The following is a 21,990-nucleotide window of genomic DNA, read 5'->3' as shown; positions in this document are numbered from 1 at the left end:
CCACATCAGCATTAATAATTGTACAACAGAATTCATTCTATTATAATAATAAAAATAAGATCAATTCAATACGAATTAGAAAAATAAGATTCAAAATAATAATTTTTAAACTTAAAAAATAATTAATTGAATAATGTTTTTAAAACCATTCATGTGATTTAGGTCATTGGTAAACTATGACGTGTCTGTTCATTTGTACTAAATTAGGACTTATTATTGTAAGTCATAAAAAGATAATTACTTATGGAGACCAAATTTTACATTTTTTGAAATCTTTTAAATATTTTTTTAGATTTATTGAAAATCACTGTTTTTGGATGGTCCAGAATTTTCAGATCAAGTGATTTTCTAAATATCTAAAAAAATAGTAAAATTTTTTCAAAAAATGTAAAATTTGGTCTCCAAACACATATTAATATGGAGAATAAGATGAACGGTTCGGATCGACCGTTAGGATTTTAAAACTCGAATATAGAGCCGTAGCACGGTAACAACCCGTGATATACATAGTACCATAGAATCACTCAGATCTAAATATATAATAAATGAAAGAGAGATAACGAAAGCAGAACTGGAGAAGGGTGGCCAACAGCAAAGAAAAACATACGGCGAGATGGATCTGAAGAGAAATGTATAATCTGACTCCTGGTTTAACGAAAGGACGAGAGGTGAATGTGGCGGCCCGATCTCTCGCCAAAAGCCACCTTAACATTGAACTACCAGACGAGAGGTGAGGACGCATCCGCACCATCTGAACCCGATCGAACGGTCAGAACAAATATCGGCCAAACAGATTGATTCCATGAAGGGGGTGGGGCCCATACTGTGTGGACCATGTGCAGTATTAATTATTTATTTATTTATTGTAGTTGGACTCTGGACTTCCCTTTATAAGCCAGGCCAAGCCAAACCGTTGGATGAGAATAGATGCAGTCAGTCCAAAGTTGCAATTTCCAAATCAAATTTCCAGCAGCGAATAGATGCAGTCAGGCGGTATTGGTTGATTGATTGATTATATATCAACTCCGGCCGATGTAACCAGGTCACACAAAACCACATATAATACATATATTATACTATATATGCTGGATGGATGGAACCTGATGGGAAGAAGGAATATTTTGACGCACTCACCGTTGTGTTGGGATTTCTTTCTCTACTTCTTTTCTTCGGCGTGTTAGTTAACATCAGCATCGTTACTTGCGGCATGATAACTGCTGCCATGGCAATCGTTCTTTTCATGCGCTGCTATCTCTATATACCAACAATTCTTCGACACGGATCATCCGTGGCCTCCTACGATCACCTCGGACAAATGCTTCATCAAAATGGAGTCATCTTGTAACTTAACTAACTACTCCTTTATATTGCCATGCATCTTCTTCCTTGTATAACTCCTCTCCTAGCTACTTTTTTTTTTGTTTGCTCTGCTCTTTTTAATATTATTTTGCTATATATACATTCAAATTTTGTAAATATACTGAAGTTCTTTCAATTCAAATCTTCCATTACACAAACTATGTATTTATATGAGTACAAAATAATGACGCAATTATAATATATAAGAGTTAGAAATTTCAAATTGCTCATAAAGAATCAACTTCCCAATAATGAATTCATTTCGGGCCCGTTCAGCCACATACTATTCACCGTGGGAAAAAAAAATTTGCTCAGAGCTAAGTTTTTATTCTCACAGTGAACAATAAAATTCAGTTCAGAATTTTTGATTCCCACACCCATTCCTATTCCCTACTGGGTTGCCGAACGGACCCTTCTTTGTCATTTGGATTCGTACGTACCCTATACTGTCTTTCATACATCCAAAAAAAGGGAGGTCCAACAAACTTTTAGTCCTATCTCATTGTAATCAATGAATACATACATTATGCTCAATTCAATGAATACATACATTATCCCACAAAGTGTTAGTTCTATGACTATCTTGTTTGCAATCATTACGTAAAAATCACTGAATCATTGTCAAAACTGTAACACGCCCAAGTCATAGTGATTAGTTAAGAAAAACATTAGACTAGTCTAAAGTGCTACATACGAAAAAACAAATTAATGTATGAAAGAAGAACAAAAGATGGTATACATGCTGCCTGCCGGGTAATATTTCTTTTTCCCGCTCCCAAAATCATTTCAAAGTTCGAACATCCCTTTCTAAGTTTCGTTGTCGTATCAGATCTATACTTAGCTCATTGATATATAACAGACGTAACAAAACTGGTCCCTTTCTCAACGTATGTACATTATACAATAAATAATTGAAAATCTAGATTGCAATACACAAGTCACTTCAACCTTTTATTGAACGTTCGCAATATATTTTCTTATTCAATCACATATGTGCAAGTAGGTATCATAAAAAAAAAAAATCAAATTGTAACTTCCTCATTTAGCTCTAAAAACTATAAAGAAAAAAAAAAGACAGAAAATAATAAATAATATGAGAAAAAACAAAAACAAAAACAAAAACAAAAAAAAAACTCTCCTTGCTCTACACTCAGTAACAATGAATAACATATATGCAGAAGTGTTTTGTGAATTGGCCTCATTACATTGTTTAAGTTCGGCCAACGATCAATACGAAGAGGTTGTAGAAACAAGTCCCAAAACCGTAATGTAGAAGCATGTAACATTAAAGTAATTTCATTATGGTTTCTTTGCCTGTACGAAGAAAGTGAGCATTTTAGATATTTATTATTATTACCAAATAACATATCGATATAAAGAAATGAGATGTAAAGATGGAAACCTTTTTGAGGTACTTCTTGTGAAGTTTCATGGCTCCACTACAAGCCTTTTTTGCATCTAGATTTCCTGTTATGTCATTCAAAATCTGCCAAATATAGCATATTAGCAAGGATTGTAAATTCTTCTTTTTTTAAGAATTGTAAATACATTTTTTATGGTGTGTATAAATCCCTCACAATATAAGAAAATTTATGCATGTCTCGATAAATCAAGGAAAACATGCATACCCTTCTTCCTAATTCCCTTGAAAATGACCAAGCCAACACCCTTCCCCACAAATTGTCACAGAGGAGAATGTTTCATTTTTATTGGTTTTATTCTTTGAAGATTTGAGTTGGAAAGTAATGGGTGACAGTTCAAGGTTGCATATAAATATACAGGACATTTCACATTTCTTTGATAGAAGCTTAGAGTGTCCCTACTTGCTCTTCATCTATCTATGAAAAGAGAATTTATGGACTGCTGGTAAAAATTGGGAGCAGAAGGCAGAGATGATGCTTTCAGGACTAAATTACACTAAAGTTCTTTAAAGTACCACTCCTATTTTATTTTGATTCAGAAAGTTTCTATTTTGTTAGTCCTTAAAAGGACCAAATCCTGGTAAAAAAGTAGAGATTAATATCAGGGTTTTCACATTTCCTTCAAAGGAAGCCAAAACTCACCATAAATCCGATCCAAGATTTGGTACACAGATGAGCCAACAGGAGGGTTATATGTGGTCTCAATATAATCTTAATGAAATTTTAGGGAAGAATCTCATCTTTCGATACCTTAACAACATCATCTATGCCCCGTGCTTCTGTCATGAGCTTGGCACTCTTATCTTTCAAAACACTTGCTACGAGAAAAACTGAAATGGGCAAAGGGCCTTCAGCGGGGACCCCACTTCTGACATTCTCTCTCTCAAACTTGCCGAGTTGACGAGTTGACTTTCCCTTCCCTTTCGATCCCTCTGCCTTTTCAGATGCAAATCCTGGTTCTTCGTACACGGAGAATATGTCAGGGTCATACTCTAGGGCCCACATCATCTGTTAAATAAATTAAGGTATATTTTAAAAGAGCTTTCTATTAGTTATAATTATGGCAGCTCCATTCTAACAAACGAAATATCGAGCTATTTGTGATAAAAAAAAAAAAAGGGCACCAACATAATCAAGAAATTAATGATGTCACTTCAACCAAACCTGTACTGGAATATTTTCCCTAACTAACCCTACATGAAAACAAGTGACAGAATCATCTTCTGAGAAGACGAGTGTCATATTGGCATCTGAAAGTTAGAATCCATGCATAGAATGGTATAACATTATTGAAAATAGAATGGTATGATCCTACCATTAGGATTCCTTGTATAACATTCTGAAACATAGAATGGTACGATTCCATACCATTCCGAAATTTTGGTACCTAGCTCGAATAACATCAACCATTTCATACCTCCCAGAGGTACAAAGAATCACCAAAGGAGAGCTCTCGGCGAAACAACACCATGAACATGCGAAATGCAAAAAGATAATCTCCTCCTCCTAGTGCATCTGTCAAATGAATTTAAGCAGCTTAGCAACTAACTTATAAGGATCTAGGAGTTGGTTATAAAGTAGCTCTGACAAGTATTACCGAGGTGTTGGTGAAGCTTTGGGTCAACAACTTGAGTTATAGAAGCCAGGGTTTGCAGTTGGTTCTCCACTCCCACTGATCTCTCTGTGCATCTGAAATTTCCTCTCTTAAACATGAAATAACCATTATTAGGAGATTTCATAATGACCACAACACAAAAATATAATCCAAAGTTTTTCTTTGCATCTGTGACTGAGAGAGAGAGAGTACCAGTCTTCGCATCAATCGCTCGAAAACCCAAAAAGAATCAGCCTCATCATCAAGAAGAATTATCATAGGAGAGCATAAATCACTCATTCCTACAAAAAAAATATAAAAGAAAAAATAATAAGATATAGTCCATCATAAGTACAAACTGAGTAAATAAATTAGTTTAAAGTGAGTCCCACCTTGACAATATCCAACATCCTTGTCAATCCATGCATAGACTGCTAGGATATCCCAAAGTTTAGAGAGATTTTCCTTGCTTTCATAGAATACCAGTGTTCGATCTGTGCGTAGCACATCCAAACCTAGCGAAAGAGATCAAAATGCAATTTATACCAAGGATTGATGCACAAGATCATTGTACCAGCTGTATGTACTGATACCAGGAGGTAGTTGTCTGGCTACTAATCCAATTTTTCTTTATTGGTTTCTCATATAAAAGAAGTCACAAAATAAATAGGGGTAATGTCATGAGACCTCCCTAAATTTTTTTACTTGTGGCAAATGGCCTCGTTAACTTTTTATTTTGACAATCATCCCCTTGAAATTTTCAAACTGTGACATGCCTCGCTAACTTGAAATTAATAATTTTTAGTGTGAAGTGACTAAAGTAACTCTAATAAGATTATATAGTAGGACATCGGACGAAATAATGGTACATGTTCCATACCACCACATTACCGTAGTTGATTTACCTGTCAATTCATCACAGTATCAAAACTAACTAAAGGCAAGAAGAAACCATACCAATCTGGTGTAAAGTAAGCTTCCAATCTATAACGGGTTTCTCAAGAGGTTGATCACTCGAAGGTGCATTGAAATTTTGCCTGGGTGCAGATTGCTGGAGCACTAACGGGTCATTGATTGGTTGCCCATCCTCTGTAATTAGTGGTGCTGTTACTATGATGCCGCTCCCAACATGTGCATCCATCTCCTTACATTCCTGCTTCCACCTCATGTATTGTATCCTGTTGCAATCTCAATTAATAATGGAGATCATGAAAATTATACACTATGATTTGTAATTTACCAGAGCAGTCAGCTCCAGTACATGCTTGCCGCCATACTGGTCTATGCTCTCTGGTATGAACAAGTCAGGATTAATACTTGAATCATGGATACTGGTTCCGACTGTTAAGAAATAAATAAAAAAATAACAAGTACCTTCTCTTTTGTCTAATCTGTTCCCTCTCATCGAAGGAGCTTTTCGGATCGTAGCATCCAAGAAGAAACTCCCAGACCTCACCTCTAATTGAAGGATGAATTCCCTGTGGTTATATATAGTAATACAAAAATCTAAAATTTGTAATGGAAACAACAACATTAATTAAAACAATGGAGGGGATAAGGCGAAAATACCCCTCGCTGGATGCGACCAAGTACTGTGGCCATTTCTAAGTAGCCTTCTGGACTAAAGGCGGCTTGCCACCTCCTCGCACTTAAAGTCTTTCCATTCTATTAAAATTTAGAGAAAAAAAGGATCAGAAAATACTCTCTCTTTTTTTAAAAGCAATTATAAAAGCAGGTAACACATTTTAACAAGGGAACTGTTTTTTTGCCACAAAAAGAAGAATTAAAAATATATCTCCAGTGTAGAAATATAATCAATTTTAAATACAGTAAAGTATTAGAGATTATTTTGAATTATAGTAACTATTTGGTTGCTTTATGGTATTCTGGCATTTCCTTTATCAGAGGCAATTGATAACTTTTTTTCAGTAATTAGAAAAAAAAAACAATAGTTAATTAAACATAACAGACAACCAGAGATGTGCATAAGCAGTAATTACATGGACCTTATACAAAGAAAATATAATTTAATGTCAAAATGACGCATCACACGAAGAAACTAACAATAACGGGCCAGTTATTATCTACCATTCAATGAAGTTAAATAGCAAATACTTATACCAGAGTTCAAACAAGTCAACTCAACAAAGGATAAGCTTATGATGCAAAGAAAATTAGCAATAGCACAGTAATCAGAAAAAAGAAATTGAAGCATACCCTGATTTTAAACTTGGTTTTTGGCACATCTGTGCATTCAGGGCGAACTTGATAAAAATCGTCCGCTGGAACCCCACTATCTTTCCACATTGAAGGAAGCATCTCTTCTCGCGAGGTAAAAAAACACGGAAGAGAAAATCCCCAAAGACTTTACCAGAAAATAAACAAAAAAACGATGAATATCCGAATAAGAACGAAACCTGCCAATGATCTCAAATTTGAGCTGGGATTAAGATGGAAGAAGATTGGAGTTAGGCAATTGATCGATCGGCGAGGAGAACTGGCAAGGCGAAGAGAGAGATTAAGAAGATTAGTTTATTGTTTTTTTAATGCTCTTAGTTGGAACGATTCTGTCCGATGGCTTCGCGTGGAAATTGAATTTAGATTTTATGCGGCGAGTTTCGTATAGATATCTCATTGGGATTTGGGAATTTGGAATTAACTGTATTAACTGTATATAGCTACACGAGGGAAAACATGCAATGAAAACAGGGAATCCGTGTAGGTAGAAACTGGATCATTTTTGCTTGACGTTAATAGTGTTCCTAATTTGGGAGTAAGATAATTAGTATGTTTTATGGTTAATTAATTAATGTTTTATCCTTCCGGTTAGGCATCGCTTTTTTGATATGTCTTCTGTCAGCGACTTCCCCGATTGAAAAGTCAACCGATAGATACAATCCTTATTTTTATTTTATTTTGTTGATAATCTGCAATTAATTACGGATTGGACTTCGCACATGCAGTGTCGAATCGAATCCTATGCAATAGCTTACAAATTCATAACGTCTGAGGTAACAGAATATTTCGGTTTGAATCACAGCGTCCAATTGGAATTCAGACCAATCCGGTACAAAATGGAACGGACAGGGTCGCTTTAATAATTGTGCAGATTCTGATTCAACGGTCCAGATCCAAACAGAAATATTATGTTACCTTACGAATTCATAGCATATAACCTTTTTGTCTGATAAATTACCTACGCCTCTAAATTTTTTACCGTCCCTTCTAATTCATGTGAACTTAAATTGTACTTCAGGGTAAACAAGTTACTCGTGGTGACTTGTACAAATCTTTCTTTGGTGACTTGTAAAAATCTTTCTTTGATTTAATGCAATCGTTAGTAGGCTAACCAACACAGGCCTTCAATAAAAAGAATTGTACTCTATACTCCTTTCTTTTTTTTTCTTCCCACATCACAATTTTCGTACTTCCATAAGTTTTAAGTTTCAATCTTCATAATATAAAATTTATAATTTTCATCATTTCATTATTCGAAAAATTACTTTCGTATTTCAGAAATTTAGTTTAAAAATGTGTATGTGTACACACAAAACAAAATATATCAAATAGATGACACTCCAAAAACTTCAAGACTAAAATATTAAATATGCACCTCAAAATTATGAATATTGGCAAAGGTTTTAAGTTTCAAATTTGAAATTTGAAAACGTATAGCTTTAAATTTTGAAAAAAAAACTAATAATTTATAATCTAATTTTATAAAAATAAATAAATACAATGATCAAAGTTAAAAGTATGGCTTAGAAATAATAAAGTATGATAATTAATAACTTCAAAATTTAAATATCATTGATTATATTCCAGTAATTATTACCTTATATTGTTCAATTTATTTAAAAGTCAATTAATTAAGTTGTGTTTGAAATTGTTAAATTTAAAGTTTTGAACCTTTTTAAAATTTGAGACCAAATCTTTCAATTTTGAATTATTGAAAATTTTGGAAATTAAATTATGTTGTTGAAAATTTGAAATTGTGAAAGAAATTATGAAGAAAATGAGTGGAAGAAAATAGAGGCGAAGAGGAAGTAGGAATGGAGTTTATGGGATCCACAAAGAAGTATCTTTTGTTGAATTATTTGCATGCAAGAGTATTTTATTTTGTTTTTTTTTAAGAATAGAATTTATTATTTTCCCATATGCAAAATGATGATTTATATGACAATCCCAATAATTACGTATAATTATTATACTAATACGAGTGAGGTTATAGTAATATGGACCTGTATTATGGACTCGTATCATTGATTTTAAAGTTTCAAATAATCGATCTGAACCGCTCAAGATCTCCATATGAAAATATACTTGAAAATCAAATTTTACATTCTTTTTATAATTTTTTACTATCTTTTTAGACAGGTAAAAATATTACTTTGATTTAAAAATTCTGAACCATTCAAAACTAGTGAGTTTACCTATTAAAAAATAGTAAGATAACTTTCTGAAAAATATAAATTTTAGTACCATCATGAGCAATACAATGTTGCAAGAATATAATGTAATCCTCATTACGAAGTATCATACGATTAAGTGAAGAATTAAAATACTATCTCATGTAGTTTTTGTATTCATTCGATTATTATATAAAATAAATGATACAATATTACGTGCATTTTTTATCTTATAAGCTATCAAAACTGTTTCTATCATTACTTTCATGCAATATGCTAACGAAAATATTTCGGTCTCCAATTTTGAATTTTCGAAGGTCATAAAGTTTATATTTTCAAAGATTAACATTAAATTATGTTGAATTGTGAAACTAATAATTTTTATATTACGAAATATCAATAAAATTTCAAAATAAATTCAATGGAATTTAGAATTTCAAATATCAGATTATGTTGTTGAAAATTTGAAATTGTCAAAGCATTCATGAAGTAAAAGAGTGGAAGAAAAACAAAAGGGTTGAGATAGTGAGAAACAAGTTTATAGGATCCACAAAGATATTTGTTGAGCAATTTGCATGAAGAATATTTTCATTCAACTTTTGAAGAGGAAGGCAAATTTTTAGATTTTCCCTTCTCCGAAAAAAAATGATTTGTAACAATCCCAGTAAATTAATATGGATAATATTGTTACGCACAATTCAAGGCGTAACGATATTAAAATACAAAGAAATGGATACAAACGGCACGAGACCAAAACCGAGCTAGAACCACAAAATTACAATATACTTTTTAGGCTTCACAGCCCCCGTTTTTTTTTATGTACCACCCTAATAAATCAGAATTAAACCAATACCACCCGTTAATTCCGAATTCAGATTCCGCCACGTTCGCACACTGGATCTGCGAACGGGTCGCTACCCGTTCGCGTAATGGATAAGCGGACTGACCCGTTCCCGACTGACCCGTTCCCGACTGACCCGTTCCCAACGACCCGTGCTCGTAACTGATCTGCGGACGGACCCGTGCGCGTAATAGAGGTGCGGACAGACCCGTTCGCAGTGTTGAACTGCGCACGTGGCACGTTTTCCCTATATAGAGATCAGATCAATTCTGACTTGCAACTCCGCTCTCATTCTTCACCAAAGCTGCTGCATAGGTACGTTTTTTTACCTTTTCATCCTTTTTTTTAATTTATTTTTTGTAGTTTTTTTAATTTAGTTATTTTGTATTATTAGGTTTATTCAACCAATTATGATTGGAATTGCTTGTTATTTTGATGGTGAAGTATTACAAGGACCAAATGGCGCTTATTATAGCCACCAGCTACCGAAAATGTTCAATATCCGGCTTGGTTTGGATTTTAGAGGTTTAAATAGGGAAGTGTACCAACAACTCGGTATTGACCACCGTAATTATGAACTGATAATTACCGCAAGAATCAATATTGGCCAAGGCAATCAAACCTGGTTCCAACAGCTACCGGTACAAGACGATAGCAGTTGGGAGTTATATGTCCAAATGACAATGAATATGACTTTCAAGTTCCTAGAGTTATATGTTGTAGCCAACCCCAAACAAAACTCTAGACATAACTCCAGACAGAATAGTAGACAATTGTTGCAGTTGACTTAAGGTTTGGGGCTCGAGCAATCTGTAACGGGTCCTAGACGGGCCCCATCTGTAGCGGGTCCTAGTCGGGTCCCATGTGTAGCGGGCCCTAGTAGGGTCCAATCTGACAGGGGTCGATCTCAGATTCCATCCTCGTCCTCTAGCCGAGTCCAATCTGAAAGGGAGCGATCTGAAACCCCTGAACGGCTTTATTATGCTGACAATACGGACGATGATCTTGAAGAAATGGAGGCAGAGGCTAATTGGGATGATAATGGGGACGGTGGGGTATCAGATCACAGTGATGAGGATACTGGTATTCCTATGCTTGGTAGACGGAAGTGGCCTATAGTGGATCGTGGGGAAAGACATCCGTTTGAGCAATTTCATGACACATCAGGGTTTGGAGAGGTCGGTAGCTCTTTTTTTGCGACTTGTGAGGTATGTTTGTTAATTTATATTTAATTTTAATTTAATTATTAAAATGTTGTTATTAAATTGATGTTGATTAATTTTTGTTGTTTCTTTTGTACAATAAAAGGGAGAAAGAGGGATACTGATGTCATTCTTTTGTACAATAAAAGGGAGAAAGAGAATAACTCCATTATGTAAGCCCGTGTCCACCGATCTATCTTCTCCTCAGTCGCATCTTCTTCCAATTTTCCACTACATATACGAACTAATTTAGTACAGAGTATGAAGCATCACAATCAAATACTTACTATTACAAAAATGTAACTTACCTGAATGCCGCCCGCAAAAGAGGGATACTGATGTCATTCTTCGATGCAACCTTCGACCTCTTGAGGGACCTTTCCTTCATCAGGTTGGGTCCCAACAGTTCTTCGATGTCCTTTGTGAAGTCCCCGTACTTCACACCCATCACAGCCCGTCCAGTAATAGGCAGTCCCCAGAGACAACTGACATCCTGGAGAGACACCGTAATCTCTCCGACGGGCATGTGAAATGTGTGTGTCTCCGGCCGTCACCTCTCGACCAACGCATATAGAAGAGCGACATCTGCGACAATGGGGGTCAGCTGTGAGACATGCCACAGACCCAAACTCTTCAACACGGGAGCGTATCGCTCGTCGTAGAGGATACTCATCTGATTGTTCCGCGTATTCGTCAAGGTATGAGTCTGCATTCAATTTCAAAACAAACAAACATATAACTTACCTATTTTTATCTAAATGAAAATTAAAATTATTTGCATTTATCAAAACAAAAACTTACATATGCATTTTTGATCTTGTGCTCCTCGAATTTATACCAGCAAAGAGGACTGATACTATCTTTCGTCATATTTGGAAATACGTGACGGGCCAAGTGATAAATCTAACTGTAAATCATCTTACGTCCGATTTTGATTGGTACCGCTGGTTGACGCCATACTAACAACAAATTTAACAATTTTATCAATTTTGACCTCTATTGATAATTTCAAATAGTACAAATCTAACAATAATACAAATATCTATGGTAATTCAATAATATATCACCATTCTTGAATGAATCGGTAAAAAATCTTACAATCTACGCTAATTCAGAAAAAAATAAATTCTGAATTGGTGCATTTATACTCTATTTTGGTCTAAATACAACATTTCTAAATTTGTCGATTTGTAAATTGGTACATTTCTAAATAGGTACATTTCTAAATTCTAAATATAATTTCTAAATTCTACATACAATCACAATTCTAAATTGGTTTAAATACACAAATATTTTGGTACCCAACTAAACTACTATTTTAGTGTAATTTACAATATACTACTATTTAATAAAAAATATACACAAATAATAGTATATCGTAAATTACACAAATATTTACAAATAGATCACAATATACTATTTTGATCTAATTAACACAAATATTTGCAAAACTACAAAAAAAAAATTTGATCTAATTTACAATATACAACTATTTTGACACCTAACTAAAATGTCAGATCTAATTTACAAATAGATCACAATATACTATTTTGGTACCTAACTATTTTGGAGGAAATATGCCACTATATACAACTATTTTGGTTTTTACAAGTCATTCACTGTCAGATCTACCTAAAACAAGTCATTATTATTTTACCTAACTAAAACTAAACTAATTAAATTATTTAACAAAATTAAACTAATAAAAAAATTACCTTTTTACTGTAGACACGGCGGTGCGGAGACAGGGACAGGACATCTGTAAAAACCACTGCGGAGGGGTATATATTCGGATCCGCCACGTACGCAGATCTATAGTGCGAACGGGTCACGTCGGGAACGGATCAGGTCGGGAACGGGTCCGTCCGCAGATCTGTTACGCACACGGGTCGTCTGGAACGGGTCAGTCCGCATATCCATTGCGCGAACGGGAAGCGACCCGTTCGCAGATCCAGTGTGCGAACGTGGCGGAATCTGAATTCGAAATTAACGGGTGGTATTGATTTAATTCTGATTTATTAGGGTGGTACATAAAAAAAAAAAAACGGTCACAGCCCCAGCCCTATTCTCTTTTTATAGACGATTATATTAGCGAAAGTAATTGAAGATGTGCCATGAGAAACGAGTTTGAATGCACTGCGTCTCGTCAAGTCAGCGTCTTTCGTCATCTTTTCTTGCTGAGGTGGTCGAATGATGTCGCTAAGTCTATTCCCTTCTATCCCTTCGATTCAATCTTCTCTCCAGTTGGCGCTGCATCTCGCCAAGTCAGCGACTGCGTCATCTTTTCTTGCTGAGGTCGTCGAATGATGTCGCCTCCCTTCGTCAGTCGACTCAGCGAGCCGCTAACTGTTGCGGGCACGTATTCAAATTTGGAGCCCAGCTACAGAGATGGTCTTCAACCTCAATTTACTTTATAGCCTGGATCAGTCTCAACTCCAATTCCTCAACCTTAAACTAGCACTTGAGGTGCTCGATGAAATGTCGAAGAGGGATTTATCCGATTTTCTAACAAGATTCTCATTAAGAGCTCCCCAGAGGAGTAAAAGGTTGGTATATATTATCTCGGGTATTTTTATAAGCATATTAGGCAACATGATGGCTTAATTGAATTTGTTATCCTTAGGCACGTCTTTGACTTGTTCACAAAATGATGGTCGTTAGGTAGTTGAAAGAAAGGTATTATTTATGAGCATCAGCATGACCAAGTAACACAAGGGGAAAATAAAAGAAAAAAATTGTTCGGATTACTAGCTTAAGCATGAAAATAAGCAATAACGTTTACTGAAATTTTATTGGGAAGTACAAGGAAATTAAATCTATGTTAGTTCTACTGAGGCCTGTTTTCACCTATTTTTAATCATCTATACAAAAGTTTTCTTCCAAGTTTCCAAACTTATATACACACAAATTGTGCATTACATAAGAGGTATTTTGGCTGAATTATATCCATTTTCACCACAAAATGCTCATATTTATCAAACAAATTAAAATAGTAGCCAAAGCCAATCTTAGAATGCCAGCTCTCAACCCGTAAGCATTACTGCGTGGTATGTGATTTGGGAGTGCACACTCTTCACCATTGAAGTACACTTTTGTGGGGAACCCAGCCTTGGATAGCTTGATATTAGGTGTCTTCTTCTTAGTAAAGGAGATGACTGTTTGTTGTTTGCCAGGGATTGGTGGTTTATTTTTGGTGTCTGTTGCATTTACGATCCCCACCAAGTAATTCAACCCCTCCAATCCTTGCATGAACAGTGTATCCTTTGTGTTGTTCAATATTGTGCCATTGAAAGAGTACACCTAGTTCAGTTTTAACAATGGAATCATGTTAAATTAAACATAATTTGGTTTATTAGTTTGAACTCCAAAACTAAAATATATGTGAAATGGTAATTAATTAGTAGCTGATGCAGCCCTGTTGTTCTTCAATATTGTCCTCGACTAATTTGTTTAAAAAGTGCATCTTTATTCCTCTTGATTCTCAGCTAATTCAAAATGTTCAAAATAGTCCAAAAGGGCATAGCTGATATTGTATGGTTATTCTGGTATTTTAGGAGTGTTATTATTATCTCTGAGGGATCTTTAATCTACCATACCTTCTCATAATCTAGGAAAGCATCATGATTGAGTGTTACAGCCGTGAACCAATCCTTGAAGATGTAATTCTTCCAGTTGAACAAGGTTATGCGGGCACTCCAGCCGTTGCGGTAGTTAGAGACAATATGCCAGTTAATACTTACACCACAATTGTCGCCGCAAGGCAGGGGGTTGGGTACTGATCGATGCTTGAGCTTGGCCCAAGCCTTTGCCTTTGCTGTGCGGTTCACAAATGGGATCAGAAGCGCCTCAGATGGGAGCAACAAGGGTTGTGCATCGGGGTCACAAGCTAGTGCGTCTGAACAGCCACACGCGCACGTGTTACAAGGGATCACTGACTCATTGTAATATGCTGAGAAGGAAACACAACACCTGGTTTGGTATTTTCATTACAGTTAGTATATAATGTATATCCTTACAGATACTGCAAAAGGTATATATGGCAATGTGGTTTTCTTGTTGATACATGTTTCTCATTACTCGATAGAATGCACTAGTATAGATACTTGTAAGGAACCTGAGGTTATTATTGAGATTGAAGATGGTAATTTTGAATTTGAATTTTTTTGTTGTGATTTATGAAAGTAACCTTGTCTTTACTCATATGCTATGATAGAGCGAGATATGCTTGTAGAAACTGACATTGACACCTATTGGTTGGTATTATAATTAATGAACAATAATAGTATATGTTGTTTTTTTAGTACCAGTACCAGACTATCAATACATTGACAAGTACCATTACCTCTTACTAATGACTGAACCAGTTATCAATGTGTCTAATACCATACGTATCCTAATAACTACATAAATTTCATATTGAATAGTACTATTATAGCCACTGACCTATTTTGTCTTGTTTTTGGTCGGGTGATGTTGCACCCAACCTGCCAGCTGGCGACAGCTGCAGTCTCTGACATGAGCCCACTGGGATCAGGAAACTCCATTGGGTCAACCCTAATGGGGGCCCCACAAACATAGTTCGGGTTTAGTTCGCCCTGGATCTTCCAGTTTTGGGGTGGATACAATGTAGTACGGTTCAAATCTGGTGGCATTTTGTACACTTGGAGTTGGAACATGGCCGTTGACAAGCTCGCATTCATCAACTTTGGTAAGAGTGTGCCGTTCTTGCAACAGAATGGTAGGTTTCCTATGTCTTTATCTTTTTCCTGTCAGCACTTGAGCAGTTAGGTTTTTAATGCCTATTGGTACAAGAGATACAATTAATTTAAAGCCTCGTGATATTTTCTTAATTTTTTTTTTTTTGCTCTTCTCTAGATTATCTTGTCTCCCAAGTATTGTTTTATGGGGTTGTACTAGTTATTTCCCAATACTTTTATCTTGTTGTTAGCCTAGCATGATTTTAAGTTCAGGTCTTGTTAATAGTTTATTGAACTAAGCTTTAATGATGTTTCCTAACTAATTAAGTAATTAGTCAAATTCTTTGTTTCTAAAAATCGGTACCATCTTAACATCATAAATACCTAAAGTAGTAGATGATAGGCTGCATATAAGGATAATTTGTTTACCCTTTCAGGGGGGAGGTCAACTATAATAGGCTTCTTCTCACAACTGATAACAGGAGCAAAATCAAAATCGGCGTAGTAAGAAGCAGCTTGGCTATAGATGCAAGAAGAGGAGTCACGCTTGAGTGTGTAGGCCCCACGCATACTGTATATGAACTCTCCTCGTTTCCATTCCCAAGTGAGGTTCCAGTTGTCGAGTCGTCCAAGCGGATTCCAGTTGTCAATCGTCACCTAATAAGAGTAAAATATAAATAAACCACCTCCACCAAGTTACCTGTAGTCATGCATAATTCCTTAAACAAACTAGGCATATAATTCCTACTGCAACCCTAAGATTATTGTTTGTTTGCATCTTATTGTTATAAACGTATTTGGGGCAGTATTTAAATATGCTCATATGTTGAATTACTTGGAAGTATAGAGGAATAAGAATGCTTTTCTTAAAAATTGGCTTTCAAAGCAACTAATTAGTTTACATTACCTGTGCCATGTAGTTATTTCCATATGCCTGGAGTACATCATATGCAATAGTCAGGTCAGCCTTTTGTCTTGGTAGAAATCGGGTAGTGTTTGTTTTCTTCTTTATTTTCGGATCCCTTACACAACACAAATACATCTGGCTTCCTGGAAGTAAAGACATTAATCTGATAAGATATAGATGGTCAATAACAATTACAAATTATGAATAATCAGGGGTACTTTGGACGCTGCAAGCTATAACCAAGGACTTGTTCAATTAATATCATTCAAGAGATATTTGTCTTGGTAAGTGTGACCTACAGTTTGTTCATCTATGATCATGTAACTCATAAGCATGGTAGCATATATTATCTTTAATTAGAAGAAAGATTATATAGGGAACCTTGCACGAAACGATACACAATCTCCTAGAATATAGAGTTATAATAAACGCTCACCTCTTTTTTTCGGTGCCGGGCACTTGAACCCATCATTCATCAGCTTAATTGTCTTCGGCATTGGTGTCCCAGGGGGCTTCACACCAAATTGTGTGCCTTTGATATTAACAATCTTTTGTATTTGGTTCATGTCACCTGCTGTGTCAATGGCATTCAAAAGATCTGTATCGGGAAATCCTGAAAAAGTGGTGCCATTCCCAACCTTCGCCGGAAAATCTGTGGCGTTTGTCAGAACAGCATTCTCAACTGATACCAGAATCTCATGATGCTGAAACCCAACAAAAAATTGCCATCCTTTCAAATCCTCGCTCATAGTATTGAGGATAGTTACCTGCGCATCAAATGCATATGCTTGTGCTGTTGCATTTTTCACATGTGGGTATTCCTTTGTTCTTTTTGTGAATGTGTATGTCAAGAAAACCCCAACACAGTTATCCTGTGCTGGATTTGCCGGCGTATCATCATTGTCGTCGTAGTCTTGGCATTTAATGCTGGTGATTAGCAACAAGCTGGTGAACAAGAGAGCATTTTGCCACAGACAATGCGGCATTTCGTGGATTTCTTCTTCTTCTTTTTGTTTTTTTTTGAGGAGGTAATACAAGATCTTTTATGTAGAAGAGAACATTAATTGTTATTATTGAGAGACGATATAGGTTTTAGTTAGAAATTTTGGCAGGGAGAGAGAAAAATTGTGTACATATAAATGGATAAAAATAGGTGATGTTAAATATGGGATTTCATCATGTCAGCTCAATTATTCATGGAGTCCAGGGGAAGCGACGCGCAATGGTAACTAATTTTGTACAATTTTGATTTTGAATTGCTGTACCACTTCCCATGTTGCAACATTTATAGTTGTCTTAGTAATAATAATTTTACAAGAAATCAAGAGACAATTAAAGCACAAAAGGAAGGCATTATGCCTTATTTTTTTGCTTATGATTTATTATTACTTATTAGTATTTACTATCATGCTTCAATCTATAATGATAAAGATAAATAATAATATGTTGAATAAATATTTGAATTTGATAGTTTATTCATTACTCAAATAATAAAAGCTTATATAACGTACATATATATAAGAAAAGTTTGTTCAATGTTCATTCTTACCAAAATCATGATGAGAACTTTAATTACAAAACCTCGCACCTTACTTCATGCCAAAAATATACACTATGAATTTTCTCTAAGTACAATAAATAAGCCTTATATAGTTCACTAATAACAAGCAGTCTCTTTGCCTATTCATTAACAATTTAATGCCCACCCAACAAGCCAGCTGCTGATTTTTTTTAAAGTAGATATATATATTTACAATATTAGTAGATCTGAAATCGTCAAAAAGACAACCACCACAAAAAATGACATCCTCAAAAGCCCGACACTTGCTCTAATTCCAACTCCTCGAGGTATCTCATCAGGAAGCGCGCACTCTTCTCCATCAAAAAACACCTTCAATGGAAACCCATCCCCTTGGGCTAGTTTTATGCCAGGTGTCTTCTTCTTAGTAAATGATATAACTGATTGTTGTTTGCCGGGAATCTGCGGGTCAATGTTTGGATTTTTCCCATCGGTCTTTGCAATGAGATAATTCAACCCTTCTAACCCTTGCATGAACAATGTATTTGTTGTGGTATTCAACTTGGTGCCATTGAATGAATACATATTCTCGTACCCGATAAATGCATCGGGGCTCAGCTGCACAGCTGTGAACCAATCCTTGAATGTGTAATCCTTCCAATTGAACAAAGTAACACGGGCACTCCAACCATGCCGATAGTTGGAGAGGATGTGCCAGTTGATGCTTACACCACAATTATCATTACAGGGTAGAGGGTGAGGGATATCCCGGTGCTTGAGCTTTGCCCAAGCCACTGCCTTTTTAGTGCGATTCTCAAAGGGGAGGAGGAGGGCATCAGATGGGAGGAGGAGGGGTTGTGTGTCTGGGTCGCACGCAAGTGCGTCTGAGCAACCACATGCACAGGTGTTGCATGGCAGCACCGAGTCATTGTAGTAGGCAGAGAATGATACACAACACCTGGAGAGTGGCATAATGAAATATTGTTAGTTGATAAAATACATATAGTATATAGTTTGTAAAATTAAAATTCAATTTTTGAGATAGAACATACCTAGAGTTTCTTTTTGTTGGGCGAGTAATGTTGCAACCGACCTGCCAGCTGGCAACAGCTATTGTATCAGACATGAGGCCGCTTGGGTCAGGAAACTCCATGGGGCTAACCCTGATTGGAGGTCCACACTTGTACGTTGGGTTAAGCTCACCTTCGATCTTCCATTTTTGGGGTGGGTACAATACAGTACGATTAAAGTCCGGTGGCATTTTGTACACCTGAAGCTGAAAAATTGCCGTAGACAAGGTTTCATTCATCAGCTTTGGTAAGAGCGTACCATTTTTGCAGCAGAATGACAAGTTTCCTATGTCCTTGTCTTTTTCCTGTCAGACATTTGTTTAATTTCGAATATTTGTTAATATGGGACATAATTGCATATTATACTTTCTTTTTTGTTAATTTTTTTTTATTTTTTTTATTTTTTTGGGGGGGTGGGCTGTGCACTAGCGAGCAAGTAACAAAGCTAATTAAAGTGAAAAGGTGAATTTACCATTCATTTGTTAATTCAATAATTTTTCCTTGATTTTATATATATTGCCTCAAATTTCTGAGCTGAAAATAAACTTGTAATGGTACGAGCATATTGAATGCTGAATTTTGTCAAAATGGTTCCAAGGGGCAAAAAAAAATTACAGTAACAGTTTGCTAGCAAATCCCTTCATTTACCATTAAAAAAAAATAAAACATTAATTACGTCATTACCCTTTCTGGAGGGAGGTCGACAATAATCGGTCTCTTCTCACAACTCATAACAGGAGAGAAATCAAAAGTCTGATAGTAAGTGGCTGCTTGTCCATAAATACAAGATGCAGAGTCACGCTTGAGTGTGTAGGCTCCACGCATGGAGTATATGAACTCGCCACGCATCCATTCCCATGTTAGGTTCCAGTTGTCGAGCCGTCCTAGAGGGCTCCAGTTATCAATTGTCACCTGTGCAAGGTAGTTGTTCCCGAATGATTGTAACACGTCATAGGCCATGGTTAAATCAGCTTTCTGTCGTGGCAAAAACTTCGTTGCATTTGCATGCTTGACTTTTGATTTCGGGTCCTTTACACAGCACACATACATCTGGCTCCCTGCAAAACCCCACTAAAAGGCATTCAATTTGATAAAAATGATCTATCTTTTTTTTTTATGAACCACCCTGTGCCAATATATAGGAATTGGCCAAGAAACTAAATGAAAGAAACTTGAAATGCAAATTATAGAATGCATTGTGTACTTTCAAATGGAAAAATAATTAATACATGGTAATTAGTCACCTTTCTTGGTTGGGGTGGGGCATTTGAAACCAGCATTGAGCAGCTTAATGGTCTTTGGCATCGGAATCCCTGGGGGTTTTACCCCGAATTGTGTGCCTTTGATATCAATCATTGCTTGAATCTGATTGAGGTCCCCAGCAGTATCGATTGCATTCATAAGATCTGACATGGGATATCCCGAGAATGATGTTCCATTACCGACACGTGCCGGAAAATCTGAGCCATCCATTAGCACCGCTCCATCTGTATTTACCAGTATTTCATTGTGTTGAAACCCAATGAACATCTTCCATGCTTTTAGATCCACACTCATTGTGTTGAGGATTGTCGCCTTCGCTTTGAATGCATATGACTGTGCAGATGCATTTTTCAAGTGGGGAAATTCCTTGGCACGTTCAATGAAAGTATATGTCAAAAATACGCCAATGCAAGTATCTTGTGCCGGGATTGCCATTGTATTGTCGTCGTCATCGTAATCTTGTGCACTAACTGTGGCAAATATGAGGAAAAAGCTTAGAAGAATTGTGTGGGGCCATGAGTGGAACCCCATGGGATTTAATGACTAAAAGAGAATTTGTTTTTCTTTTCTTTTTTAAATTTATTTTGAAGAAATTAAAGGGTATGTTACAACTGTGGCAACAAGGAATAAAAATAGAGATGGCGTTAGTTTGTACAAGTTTTTTAGTTTCTGGATGGAATTTTTGAGATAGATCAGGAATGTTATAGTTAGGGTTTTGTGTAAAATTAGTTTAAGGGGTTTAATACAAGTGCTATTATTGGAATGAGGCGGTTAATGATCATGCCGGCTCTTTAGTTTGTTCTGTAATTATTAATTAATAATTGGAGAAAGTATGCAAGCTTGGAAAGATACAGAGGAAAGATTGTTTGAATATAATTTTTATTGTATATGCTTTGCTACATCTCTAGTCTATTTATAGACTATGTACAAGTTTCACTAACCAACCAATTGTATCAGCTAGTCTAACAGAAATCAGTTGCTTCTTATTTACATGTATTTTTGACTGCAGTCAAACTCTAATCCTATTCGCTGATCTGATACACCTCATGCGCCTAATAAAAAGGAATTGAAAGCAGATAGTTGTCAATGTGTAAACTTATTTTTTTTGTCCTCTGTAAATGGTATTGTTTATTGACAAACTACTGTCTTACTAGTGCATTAAGGTAGGAATGTAAATGGTCACGCCGTGACCGTTTACGTCACGACATGACGGTATGTGTGTTGGTCATGTCACATGATTATTTTCAGAAACTTGACACGGCACGATATGATACTTGTTTATACGAGTCACACATGATTATGATCCTTAGAACTTGCTCGAATATGAATCTTTAATAAACTAATTTAAATTATCAAAAAATATATATATCAATGTGACTGGACGTGACAAATGTAAATTTGGTCATGTCACATTATATGTGGTTACGGCGTGACGTGCCATGATTTTCTTTCTGAATTTCATTATTGCACAACATGTAAAAATCTGACTTAATCACGGCACAATACAACCCAAGTCACGACGCAACTAATCACAACACAACACGACATGTTAGATATTTACATTCCTATATAATTTCCTAACAGGTGAAACAAAAAATTTCATGTCGTTCGGTATTTACATTCCTATATAATTTCCTAACAGGTGAAACAAAAAATTTCGTGTTTGCTGTGCTACACCTTCTTCAGAGACGGAGAGACTAAGAGGAAA

The 21,990-nt window shown here is 35.8% G+C and overlaps 3 protein-coding genes across 3 annotated transcripts; all 3 read right to left on the bottom strand.

Annotated features, from left to right (window-relative positions):
- Positions 1–2,308: 2,308 nt before the first annotated feature.
- LOC144552962 (rab GTPase-activating protein 22-like) lies at positions 2,309–6,908 on the bottom strand. The gene is made up of 11 exons (XM_078301012.1): positions 6,592–6,908; positions 5,944–6,039; positions 5,749–5,852; positions 5,332–5,552; positions 4,767–4,889; positions 4,588–4,676; positions 4,378–4,483; positions 4,198–4,295; positions 3,531–3,788; positions 2,762–2,845; positions 2,309–2,673 (listed from the first exon to the last, which is right to left on the bottom strand). The coding sequence occupies exons 1-11, from the start codon at positions 6,691–6,693 to the stop codon at positions 2,659–2,661; spliced, it is 1,296 nt and encodes a 431-aa protein (XP_078157138.1). The 5' UTR covers positions 6,694–6,908; the 3' UTR covers positions 2,309–2,658.
- Positions 6,909–13,591: 6,683 nt separating this feature from the next.
- On the bottom strand, positions 13,592–17,416 carry LOC144553215 (COBRA-like protein 10). Its single transcript, XM_078301314.1, has 6 exons — positions 16,867–17,416; positions 16,431–16,573; positions 15,953–16,180; positions 15,270–15,592; positions 14,423–14,795; positions 13,592–14,126 (listed from the first exon to the last, which is right to left on the bottom strand). The coding sequence occupies exons 1-6, from the start codon at positions 17,414–17,416 to the stop codon at positions 13,779–13,781; spliced, it is 1,965 nt and encodes a 654-aa protein (XP_078157440.1). The 3' UTR covers positions 13,592–13,778.
- Positions 17,417–18,180: 764 nt separating this feature from the next.
- Positions 18,181–21,093, bottom strand: LOC144553214 (COBRA-like protein 10). The gene is made up of 4 exons (XM_078301313.1): positions 20,264–21,093; positions 19,704–20,077; positions 19,002–19,324; positions 18,181–18,907 (listed from the first exon to the last, which is right to left on the bottom strand). The coding sequence occupies exons 1-4, from the start codon at positions 20,811–20,813 to the stop codon at positions 18,181–18,183; spliced, it is 1,974 nt and encodes a 657-aa protein (XP_078157439.1). The 5' UTR covers positions 20,814–21,093.
- Between the last annotated feature and the right edge of the window lie 897 nt (positions 21,094–21,990).

Source organism: Carex rostrata, chromosome 4 (assembly GCF_964058835.1).
Source record: "Carex rostrata chromosome 4, lpCarRost1.2, whole genome shotgun sequence".
Taxonomy (NCBI): domain Eukaryota; kingdom Viridiplantae; phylum Streptophyta; class Magnoliopsida; order Poales; family Cyperaceae; genus Carex; species Carex rostrata.
The sequence above is the reverse complement of the archived record's forward strand: the minus strand, read 5'-3'. Positions and strand labels throughout refer to the sequence as shown.